This window comes from Octopus bimaculoides, chromosome 16 (genome assembly GCF_046866305.1).
Source record: "Octopus bimaculoides isolate indiv1 chromosome 16, ASM4686630v1, whole genome shotgun sequence".
Classification (NCBI taxonomy): Eukaryota; Metazoa; Mollusca; class Cephalopoda; order Octopoda; family Octopodidae; genus Octopus; species Octopus bimaculoides.
In genome coordinates, this window is record NC_142943.1 from 4,977,168 (window position 1) to 4,989,667 (window position 12,500).

The window sequence follows — 12,500 nt, forward strand, 5'->3', positions numbered from 1 at the left end:
TACTTGTTCATTTCTTCAATTATTGCAATCAGTATTTGTGGATTCTGTGTTCTTCCTTAACCGTTTAGCATTCAAATTCCTCCGTCAAATGTAATGATTATTTATTCACATTGTTTTGAATTTATCCTGCATTATCTTGTAACTTTGAGATTTTGATGATATGATTGTTTATTTTTAGAATGACATTGTAGGGTAGGTGTGAGAGGCTGGATCTGGCTAGTTTGATCATAAAACAGGTAGGATATTTTGGCCAGATATGGCTAGTTTAAATGCTCAAGGGTTGATTAATTAGTTTAGGGTTCACCCTGGCTTCCTTTTCCAGTTGGGTTTGCAATGCATCCCCTCTACACCTGCTCCTGTTCCTGTGACCCAATTTAACCTCTGAACCTCTCGTATAAAGCCATGTTCCTCTCTATTGTAACCTCATTCAGCTGATGGGTCTTTCCTTTGTCTGGCAAGATTCTGTAAAGTGGTTAACATTAGGGACAGCATCCAGCCACAGAAACATTACTAAAGTAGACACTGGGGCACAGTATAGTCCTCTGGCTTGTTGGATCCTGTTGTACCATCCATCCAAACCAACATGGAAGATGGATGTTAAATGCGCACACACACACACACACACATTCATCTATATCCTTAAACCCAACACCTCTACAAGAAGCCTGTTGTATATATATATCTTATATGTATATATTCATGTGTGTCTGTGTTTGTCCCCCACACCATCGCTTGACAGCTGATGTTGGTGTGTTTATGTCCTTGTAATTTAGCGGTTCGGCAAAAGTGCCCAATAAAATAAGTACTCGGCTTACAAAGAATAAGTCCTGAGGTTGATTTGTTTGACTAAAGGCGGTGCTCCAGCATGGCCACAGTCAAATGACTGAAACAAGTAAAGGTATAAAAGAATAAAAGAATCTATTAACTGCCGTTTGTTTATATCTGTTTGATGTTTAACTGTTTGGATTTTTGGAATTTAATTAACGTTTTTTGTTTGATATTCAAGATGAAAGGAAAATGATGTCAGCTGCCAATAAGAATGATTATCCATCAGGTGAGTTGCTTCTGCTTTTCTCTTTTATTAATGAACATTGAACACACTCGACACACCTGAGCATAACATGTATTTATATATATATATATATACTCATGTTTAGCTTCCCAAACATGTTGTCTTGGGTTCAGTCCCACTGTGTGGCACCTTGGGCAAGTGTCTTCTCTAACTTTAGGCCAACCAAAATCTTCTAAGTGGATTTGGTAGATGGAAACTGAAAGAAGCCCATTGTGTGTGTGTGTGTGTGTATATATATATATATCTGTATCCATCCTTCCATACGTGGTCTGATCAATAAGTATCTGGACTGTTGCCATAGTAATGAAGCTAAAGCATGCAGAGTGAAGCCGCTTGGCACAAATTGATCTTGAACTCTGCTGTGCATGCACACTAAATTGTAACATCCTAGCTCACTTCTGCTGCTTACAGCAGTGCTTGGAAGGAAGGTGTGTAGCGTGTGATCATTGCATTGACCATGACAGAAAAAGGTGTCATGGCAATACCTACTCAGAGGCCTATGCAGAGTTGCAGAAAGTGTATGGAGAAGAGTGTAAGAGCTGCACACAACTTACTTACCTACCCACACACTCTGTCCAGTCCGCTGTATCACTTATATTCACTTCCTCTTCACCACTGCCACCACCTTTTCCCTCTCTTTTTCAACAGGGATAGCCATGGGTCTCCACTACAAGACACCTATACTTTACCCTCCCATCATCTGGCATAAACTCACCTCCCTCAGTACTATACGAACTCAGTCGAGGGGGTCTTGTCTTGCAAGTTACTAAGTGGTGCTGGTGCTGCATAAAAAGCACCAGGTACACTTTGTAAAGGGGTTGGCATTATGACGGGCACCCTAGCCATGGAAACCCTGTTGAAGCCTGGCACAGGGTTCTGGCTTAGCAGCTCATGTCGAACTGTTCAACCCATGCCAGCATGGAAAACAGATTGTTAAATGATGACAATGTGTGTGTGTGTGTGTTTACACACACATAAACACACACACACACACATACTGTTTTGTGATGAAACTTTACCAAAAATTGTTTTATGTTGTTGTTGTTGTTATTACAGTCCTGAAGTTTCTGGAGAGTGGAATTGATGCTAGGTCTGCAGATGAAAAGAAACGGACAGCTTTACATTTCGCAGCAGCTCAAGGAAATGTCCTCATTGGTAGGCAACATACACACTATATACATTAAGCAATATACTCTCTAACTCTCTCTCTCTAACTCCCACTATTTCCCACTCGTTTATCTCCCCTGTATCTTTCCCTTTATCTCTGATTTTTTTCTAAACCAAGTTATATTCTGAGTTCAATTCCCGCTGAAGTCACCTTTGCCTTCCATTCTTTCAGGGTTGATCTAATCGATTTACCCCCATCCCCTCGAAATTGCTGGCATTTCGCCAAAATCTTAAATCAATTTATTTAGAAGCTTTGTTTTCTCGTTAACAACTGAAGTTGCTCTTCTAATTAAACTTCTTTCTTTCTTTTTCTCTCTCTCTCCCAAACAGCTCAGATGTTAATTGAACGAGGAGCGGATCCAAACCAGATTGATATTTTGAATAACACACCACTGCACTTAGGTAAGGACCTACTTGTATAATAATCCCTGTGGAATAACACATCTTTAGTTTTAGACAAGGATCTACATGTAATAGTTGTTAAGGAATAACCCTATTGCAGTTAGGTAAGGATCTACATGTGTAATCATTGCTCTTCTAATTATTTTGTGTCATATTCTTAATTGGTATCTGTCACCCCTCCCACATCATTGTTTTAACGTTTCAGAATTCAGATTTCTCTGTCAAATTTTATATTTATGAATTCACATTGTTTTGAATTAATCATGCATTATCTCATAGCTTTGAGATTTTGATGTTGTAATTGTTTATTAAATGAATGACATTGTAGGATTGGTGTAAGAGGCCAGATCTGGTCAGTTTTAACCTAAAACAGATATTTGGGCTGGATATGGCCGGTTTAAATACTTAAGGGTTAATGTCCACTTTTGCATGCTTGCATGGGTCAAGCAGAATTTATTCAGGCTGATTTCAACGGCTGGATACTCTCCCTGTCACCAATCCTCGCATGTCCCCAACCAAAGTAATATTTCTAATATTTCTCCTGACATTTTCTTACAGAATATTTGAAAACAAACAATGCTGCTTGTATGACAGTGACTCTCGTTTACAGCTACCATGTGATATCAAGATAAGGAAACCTACTTACACACACATCACACACACAGTGGTCTTCTTTCAGTTTCCATCTACCCTGTCCACTCACACTACTATGGTTGACCCAAAGCTATAGTAGATGACATGCAGTGAGATTGAACTGGAAACCATGAAGTTAGGGAGTGAACTTCTTAACCACAAAGCAGTGTGTGTGTGGATATATCATCATCAGCATCACCATCACCATTTAACATCCATTGTCCATGCTGGCATGAGTTGGACGGTTTGACGAGGGCTGGCAAGGCTGGAAGGCTGCGCCAGGATCCAGTCTGATGTGGCTTGGTTTTCTATGGCTGGATGCCCTTCCTAATGCCAAGCCCTCTGAGAGAAATGAGTGCTTTTATGTTGTCACCGGCACGAGTGCCATTTGCGTGACACCAGTGTCTGCCACACTTGGTTTGATGGGTCTTCTTCTCAAGTGTGGCATAATGCCAAAAGTCTCAGTGATTCATCATTGCCTCTGTGAGGCCCAACACACACACATCCTTTGCCTTTTACTTGTGTCATTGTTTCAGTCATTTGACTGTGGCCATGCTGAAGCAGTATCTTGGAGGTTTTTGAGTGAAATGAATCAACTCAGTAAACTATAAGCCTGCTACTTATTCTATTAGTCTCCTATGCCAAACCACTAAGTTATAGGGATGTAAACAAAACCACACCAGTTGCCAAGCAGTGGTGGGAGACAAAGACACACACATGGAGATATATACATACATAAATAAATAGAAGGTTTAGATTTAGATTGAATATGGTACTTATGTTTAGGCACCAGAATATAGTATGGTATGGTATATTGCCACAATTATAATATGTTGCCACAATTATAATATGTCTATTCTACTGTGATTTTCTGCATTTTCCTGCAGCTGAAGATTGCTCTACATATTGCATTTAATGTAATGCTCGCATTACTTAAATAAATGGAGTAGCATGAAACGTGCGTACTGCAATCATCTTTGAAATCCGTGTTGCTTATTTTGATTTTTTACATAAATAAATATATATATGTATGTGTGTGTGTGTGTATGCTTCTTTCAGTTTCCGTCTACCAAATCCACTCACAAGGCTTTGGTTGATCTGAGGCTATAGTAGAAGACACTTGCTCAAGGTGTCACACAGTGAGACTGAACCCAGAACCATTTGGTTGGGAAGCAAGCTTCTTACCACACAGCCTTTTTAGACAGATAGATAGATATATATATATATATATATATATAGAGAGAGAGAGAGAGAGAGAATAATATACTTATACAAAGTGAGAGAATGAGGGAGAGAGATAGAGGATAATATATATGTAGAAAGTGAGAGAGATGAAAGAGCTGTGATGCTGTGATGTGATGTATTTTTAATGAAACAATTTCTCCATCTTGCAGCTGTCTGTACCAACAACATCGCCATGGTTACTTTGTTATTAAAGGCAGGTAAGTACTCTGTTCAGTGATGTCTTGTTCAGTTAAGGGTGGATAATGGGTGGTTTAGGGGAGAACATTATTCAGTTTATTGGAGAGATATTTCTTGCTGGATGTTCTTCCAAGCGTAACGTTTTTTTCACTTAGGAAATTGTTATTAACTTTGGATATTGGATTGGTAGAATCTTTAGGGTATCTTTGGTTGGTCAGAGGCTATAATAGAAGACACTTGCTCAAGGTGCCATGCAGTGGGACTGAACCTGGAACCATGAGGTTGGGAAGCAAGCTTCTTACCACACTGCCTATTTAGATAGAGAGAGAGAGAGAATAATAGATATATTTTTATTCTTTTACTTCTTTCAGTTATTTGACTGCAGCCATGCTGGAGCACCACCTTTAGTTGAGCAAATCGACCGCAGGACTTATTTTTTGTAAGCCTAGTACTTATTCTATTGGTCTCTTTTGCCAAACCGCTAAGTTGTCAAGCGATGGTGGGGCGACAAACACAGACACACAAACACATACCTATACACATATATACACACACACACACACACACACACACAATCCTGTGGGTGATTAGGGTCCAAAGGGTTAAGACTATATTACATGTTTTGATGTAAAACCAATTTTTCTCCTCAATATACACTGCTGAAATTGATATGACCGTTTGTCTTTTATGCTATTAATTACAGTAACTTCTTGATTTATTTTACTTAAATACATCAGCTTCTATTACAAATTACTGAATTATCTTCTTGTAGTATGATTGGTTTTATAACATGATGACTTATATCAGCTGTTCCCAATTTGATATTCAAAGGCCCCCTGGAGGTCCATAAACGTTGCAACGGGTGACTGTGAGCTGTGTACAAGATTTTGGAAGACTACACAACTCTAACACAAGGTTTGAACTCACAATCCTTGGATTTGTAAATCCAACAACTTATTGATGTTTTCTTTGATCACTTAAGTTGAGGTTTACTAAAATGTCTCTAATTAATGCTCCCTCTGGTACCACTTAACAACATTTAATGGTCCTTCTATCAACAATCAATCCTCCCTCCTTAGTTTCTAGTGTCATACAAACGATGCAGTCATATCTACTTGTTTGTCTGTCTTTGTCTTTTTTGCATGTCTCTGTCTCCCCATCAGTCTCGCCAATTTTTATCTCCTCATATATCCACACAGGAACCAATGCTAAGGCAATACAGCAGTGTGGTCGGAGACTGCTGCTTCTGGCCAAGTCCACATTATGCACGATACCAAAAAATACAGATTTTAATTGTGAAAAGCACAAGCAAGACGCCTTACAGGTCAGTATCCATTAACTGCTGGTCACAGTGGACAGCTGTAGGCCATTTGTTGGCTGTTGCAAGTCACTTAACCCTTTCATTACCAACCCAGCTGAAACCACCTCTGGCTCTGAGTACAAATGTCTTATTTTCATAAGTTCTGAATTAAAATCTTCCACCAAACCTTAGTCACAATTTATGTTCCTAACACTAGCTTAATGATAACTAAGATATTTTACTGAATTCTTTGTTATATTTAAAGTAATTGAAAGAAACACAGAACATCTCAACAGAAATATGGTCACAAAAGGGTCAATAATCTAAATAATGAACAATATTACAGTTTTTTTATTGAACAAGATTGACATATACATTTTTTCTCTCTTCAGATCTTTCAATTGAAATATGCTCACACACATAAACAGAGAGAGAGAGAAAGAGTGGGAAGAGAGGGAGTGAGAGAGGGGGAGACAGAGAGAGTGAGAGACATTACAATATATTAATTGAACACAAATGAACATGAACACTTTCTCTCTCCTCAGACATACAAAGGAAAAGATACCGACACACATTAACAGAAAGATGTCAAACAGTTGGCACCAAAACAGCTGTGCCAGACGGTCTCATATCCATTCTACCCACATTTCTATCTACGACTGTACCCACCCTTCTGTGCATCATTTCTATACATCACTGCACCCAACCACACCTCACCTCCACCACCATCACCTCTGTACCATAAAATATGCTTAGTTTCCTTGTTCCGCTCTGTTTCAGCTGACAGAGATGTTGCTTCAATACTTATGTCGGACAGGCTGGGAATCAGACGTCAAACAGTTGGAATACCTACGTAACCTCCTCCACAAACCATCTTGCAATGACCTCGACAATGTCAGTGAGCTCCTCAACGAGTTTACCAGAATGGCCATTGACCGACCAATCACATGAGGCAGCGGACCAAAGCGGAGAAGAAGCATTTTCATCATTCAATGCTATGTCACATCACACAAGCATATATGTATACATCATCATCATCATTACCATCGTCATGATCACTGTTTAACATCACTTCTTCTATGCTTATATATATATATGTATATGTGTGTGTGTGTGTGTGTATATATATGTATGTATATATATTGTTGATAGGGTTATAATCCAAGCTGTGTCCTCTTGAAACACATTTGCTTATTTCACTCCAAAGTTGTATGTAGATGTTGTATTTGTGTCAGGAATGCATAAAAGTTGAGAAATACTGGGAAATAGCTTTTACAGAGAAATTACACAAAGCGTCTCTCTAATCTCCTGTTTTGATATATTTATATATAGTTTAGTGTTCTGTTAAGGTAAGATCAACAAAATAAGTATTCCATTTAGTGAGAGATAAATATGGTATGCAGACAGATACAAGCTACTACGTTTCTTGCTTGGAGATACATGGTATGTTATAAAAACCTGCCTCGACACATGTCTCCAAAGCAAGAAACTTAGTAGCTGGTATCTGTATATTGTGTACATTAAATAATAAATATACATACATTCATATATATATATATATATGCAAGTATATGCATATATATGCATAGTAAAGCCAGTTGCCACATCAAACTGGCAGTTGAATGTTACTACTAGTTTAAGCCAAGGCAGATTCTCCGCTAGCCATTTATATACAATACGGGTGCAGAGCATTGCACCAAAAACCAGCTGGTGGAGAATCCGCCTGGGGTTAAACTAGTAGTAACATTCAACTGCCAGTTTGATGTGGCAACTGGCTTTACTGTTTAGTATACGTCACTACTCTATCACTTCCTGAGATTTTATAACTTGCTATTTTGCTTGTATATGCATATATATAAATATATGTGTGTGTGTATGTATGTATATATATGAATACATGTACACATGGGCACAAGCATATAACATAAACACAATAAAGACAGTTTTTACCTGTTGTGAGTGTGAATTGTCACCGACCAGCTGAATAAGTCGCATACACTGGTTATTGTCAGTGGTTGCTTTTCACACACACACACACACACACACACACACACATGCACACTGTACAAGATAGGAGAATATGATGTGAATAAATTTGCAGATAATTTTCACACCTGTTTCTATGACAGCTGCATAAAAATTAATTTTATGCAGTACTTAATTCTTTTTCCCATGTAAATCACTTAGTCGGAAGCATTATAAGACAATTCATCTGACAATGCCGCTGACAATATTAATTGTATGTTATAAAAATTTGGTAACATCGATTGTATGTTATCATGATATAATTGTAGCTGATATGTGTAATTAATGGATGATGATGCATGATCCATTAATTATGTAATTAAGAAATATGTATAATATACTTTTGTGTGTGTGGAGTGTTAATTATACAATTAGAGCAACAATAAATATTTAGACCAACATTCCATCTACCATCTTTGAAAAGAAGATCCAAAACAGTTCTTGTCTCTCTGTTAATGGTTTTATGCACACACACACACACACACACACACGTTCTTAAGCATAAAAATATTCAATGTATTGATTGTATGTATGTGTGTGTGTATATATATATATATATATACATATATATGTATGTGTGTGTGTATATATATATATATATATATATATATACATATATATAAACCCTCACACACACGTGTGTGTATATATACATATAGTGTGTGTGTGTGAGGTTTATATATATATATGCATATGTATGTTCATACACACACGTACACATGAAAGAATCACCTCATTATATTTGTTTGTTGTGTCCAACAATATAATCAATGTGACATCAGCCCCAGGACGAAGGACATTGCATCGACAGTCACTTCGAAATAGCTGTGATTCTGATTTTTGAAAATAAAATATTAAAAAAATACCATAATGGCCCTTTTGTTCCCTCTGTTTTGTCTTTTTATCACCATCATCATCATTATCATCATCACCATCATCACCATCATCATCATTTAACATCCCTTTGTCCATTGGATGGTTTAAGAAGAATAGATGAGCCAGAGGGTTCCGTTCCACCAGCTTCTACGTCTGCTTTGGTATGATTTCTATAGCTGGATGTCCTTTATATATATATATATATAATATATATATATATATAATATATATATATATAATATATATATATATATATATATACGATGGGCTTTTTTCAGTTTCTTTAATTCCTCCTTAGAAAATTTAGAAACTGTCAGTTCTTTTACTCACAGCTGTACAAGTAACAATGATACACTGGAGTTGCCATGACAACAAACATTTTTCCGCTATGAAGACATTGGCTTGAAATTCATTGGTTAAAAATACGCGTAAATTTAAATGACTCTAACTTCTTCATTGGCAGCGCCACCTCTGGCCGAACAATTATTGTGTGCTGATGAAGGAAAATAATCCGGAAATCGCGATACACAGATATTGTTTTGAGCTGAGTGGGGGTGCCATATTCCCTTGTTTAAAAATATAAGGGCACAGATCGTGTCGTATAGCCAGCTGGAGATGTCTCCTGGGGCTAAATTACAGCAACATTAGTCCTAAACCAGGACTGCCATGTTATGTTGGCAAACATTTTTACTTCTTTATTGTTGTTGTTATATTTCGGGACGGTCATTTTGTTTCTTTTGGCCAAACAAACATGCACTATACACCCGTTCTTCACTTTCAGTTTTTATTATTGTTCTTACTGTTTGTCCTTTGTCTTAAATCTTTCATCACACATTCTGTGACCTCTTCAGCGACAATGGATTAAACCAGTACAGGAAGAGACACGCAAGATGGAGAGTGGCTGAATAGGTCACAAGATGTGTGACGAAAGATTTTCAGACAAAGGACACTAAAATAAGAACAATTATAAAGCTGAAGTGAAGGACGAATATACAGCGCGTGTATTTATTTGGCAAAAAAAAAAAAAAAAAAAATGACAGTCTCGAAATATACCATTATTTGTTTCAACACACGATTTCACATGTTGCAAAACAAATATATAAACGCAAATTCTTTACTATCAATTTTCCAAAATAATGAATACGATATTTGTCCGCAGCGTGCAAAACTAGATCAAAAGCAAAATTTTTTAAATCTTTCCAAATTAAAATAAATGATTAGAAGAAAACGAAAAAAGATCTACTTACGTATGTAGTGGTTCTCGTACGTAGTTAATTCCTTCGTCTTTGAACCATTTCCACCGCCGCCTTAATCTATGTTTATTGGGATAATCTTCGTATAATTTTACGCTGTAAGGGAGGTAATTGGGAGTCAAGAGTGATTTCCCTTGACATTACCCCCCCCCCCCAAAAAAAAAATTTACACACACACTTTCGCATGTTTTCAGAATTTTTGGTGTTGTCCAGAAAAAAATGCCTGCGAACGCATGCATGCATTTTTATGCATGTATGTGCGTGTATGTCGTCGTCGTAGCAGCAGCATACGTGAAGAATGTCTTTCAAACCAATGTTGATAGAATGCATTCGCCTGTGTGTGTTGTACTGAACTATAATCACGATGGTTATGTGGGCAGATTATGTCGAAGTTTTGTTTAAGCTTAATCGAAGAACGTTCCTCGTTTGTCGTTTACAAACCGGCAAATGTCCAGTTAAAAATAGGAGAGACCACTACTCGTACTTCTGCGAAGAAGTATTTGATATTGTTGCAGGGACATGTAAATATAGTGGTGGACTATAGGGGTTGTGGTAGAGAAAATGGTGTTGGGTATAGTAGTGACATCTGGTGGTGATGTTGTGAAGGAGGTGAGTGGGAGAGAGAGTGTTGGTGACTTTTATGTCTGTTGGTACAGGGAACCTTTGGTCAAAAGTACGAAACTACTTATATATCTGGGTAATTATGATATCTATAGATTTTGTCTACGCAGACATGGTGAATATGTTTTTATATAATTGTTATAGATAACGGGCAGAGTCAACGTTAAAGATAATATTTACCAAATATCTGGACATACAGAACGCCAGACTTCTGAAGGTGTCAGTCACCTGTACTTTGCTTACCACATCTCTGAGCATAGCTTGTGCGGCCCTCAAAAACCAGTTGTTTTACCTAAGTACCTTCAATGATCACCAGATAACGGGGTAGGGAACCTCTTGAAAGGTCTTCTCTGGGTCAACAAATGCCAGGTACAAAGATTTAATTCTAACCAGATACTTCGATTGTAGCTGATACTCAAAGAAGTTAGTATCGGTTGTATTTCTTCCTCGTTGAAAACCTAATTGCACTGCATTCCTATTAATTCGATTTATAATTAGTTTTTGGTATAACCAACCCGCATCCCTCTTCACCAGATATTTTAAGCACCTCAGCTGTGATTCATGATTGTTAAGATGGTTTCCCAGACTTCATATCCTTTATCGCAATTTTTTCCATCTTACTGTCAGTTTCGATGTCTAATCGTTTTGGGGTTTGCTTTTTCGCATGCATTCACCTCATTCAACAAACACTCGCAATAAAAAATCTTCATATCATTTTCTTTTCATGGTCTATAAAAGCCACCATATTTTCCTTATCGTTTTTGCTTAACGACATTTCGGTTTTCACACATTTGCCTTGCAATCCGGAATATACCGCGTCTCTTATCCTCGCATCTTTGCCAACATTGGCAAATTCTTTCTCTGGGCTTCTCTTTTTGCTTGATATACCTCAAGTTTCATTTCTCATCTCTGCAGCTTGGTACTGCTCATTGTTGTCTCCTGGCAGCCAGTCTCTCCAATCCTGTCTTAACCTTTATACCTCCGTCTACGGAGTCATATCACAACCATGTCACTGGGACCTCGCCCCCGTCATGTTTTCTCTGTCGCCCTCGGGAAGTTAACCCATAGAAACTTCCAGATGTCTTATGCTTCGTTATTTTCTATTTCCTCCCCTGTTTCATCGTAGAAGTCGACCAAAATGTCTCTAAATCTGTTCTTTAAATTCCCATGTCCTCCTTCTCCATATTGTCTTCTGTCTTTGTGCTCCTGTAGCACTTACTTCGAAGTCACTAAACTCTTGTCTACGTTGGATGGTACACTCTTCACCAGGGAAAAACTTAGCATTCACAACCAACCGTCTGTCCATGGTAGTGGTGGTAGTGGTTGTGATTGTAGTTGTGGTGGTAGTTGTGATGGTAATGCTAGTGGTAGTGGTAGCAGTGGTGGTGGTGGGGGGGTGCGAAAACGGGTGACGGATTAACGTCCACCCATCAAAGCAACTAAAAAGACTGGCTGGTCAGAACTGGATTACCTTTGATCAAGTCTGTCGGAGCAAGGATGAACCTAGGGCTGAACAACAAGCGACTACAATATATTGATGCCGACAGCATTCCACCCCCACCCCTACCCCACCAATCCACCAAGAACTCTCCACCGAAATCAGTCAGTTGTAGAATTGGTAGGATTAAGCGATAACAGAATCAAAGAAAAACAAAACAACACAGTGTTGCTCCAGCATGGCCACAGCTGAGTGATTAAAAGTAGTGAAAAGAATATATGCAACATTAAC

General features: G+C 38.0%; 1 protein-coding gene across 1 annotated transcript in view; it reads left to right on the plus strand.

The window, feature by feature from the left end:
- LOC106877690 (ankyrin repeat domain-containing protein 54) overlaps positions 1–7,086 on the plus strand; it is a 10,706-nt gene extending 3,620 nt beyond the window's left edge. The window contains exons 3-8 of the mRNA XM_089364038.1: positions 1,007–1,054; positions 2,129–2,227; positions 2,570–2,641; positions 4,669–4,716; positions 5,896–6,020; positions 6,777–7,086. Coding sequence (XP_089220164.1) covers positions 1,007–1,054; positions 2,129–2,227; positions 2,570–2,641; positions 4,669–4,716; positions 5,896–6,020; positions 6,777–6,947 — 563 coding nt within the window. The 3' untranslated portion in view covers positions 6,948–7,086. The remainder of the gene's footprint in view (positions 1–1,006; positions 1,055–2,128; positions 2,228–2,569; positions 2,642–4,668; positions 4,717–5,895; positions 6,021–6,776) is intronic.
- Positions 7,087–12,500: the final 5,414 nt, after the last annotated feature.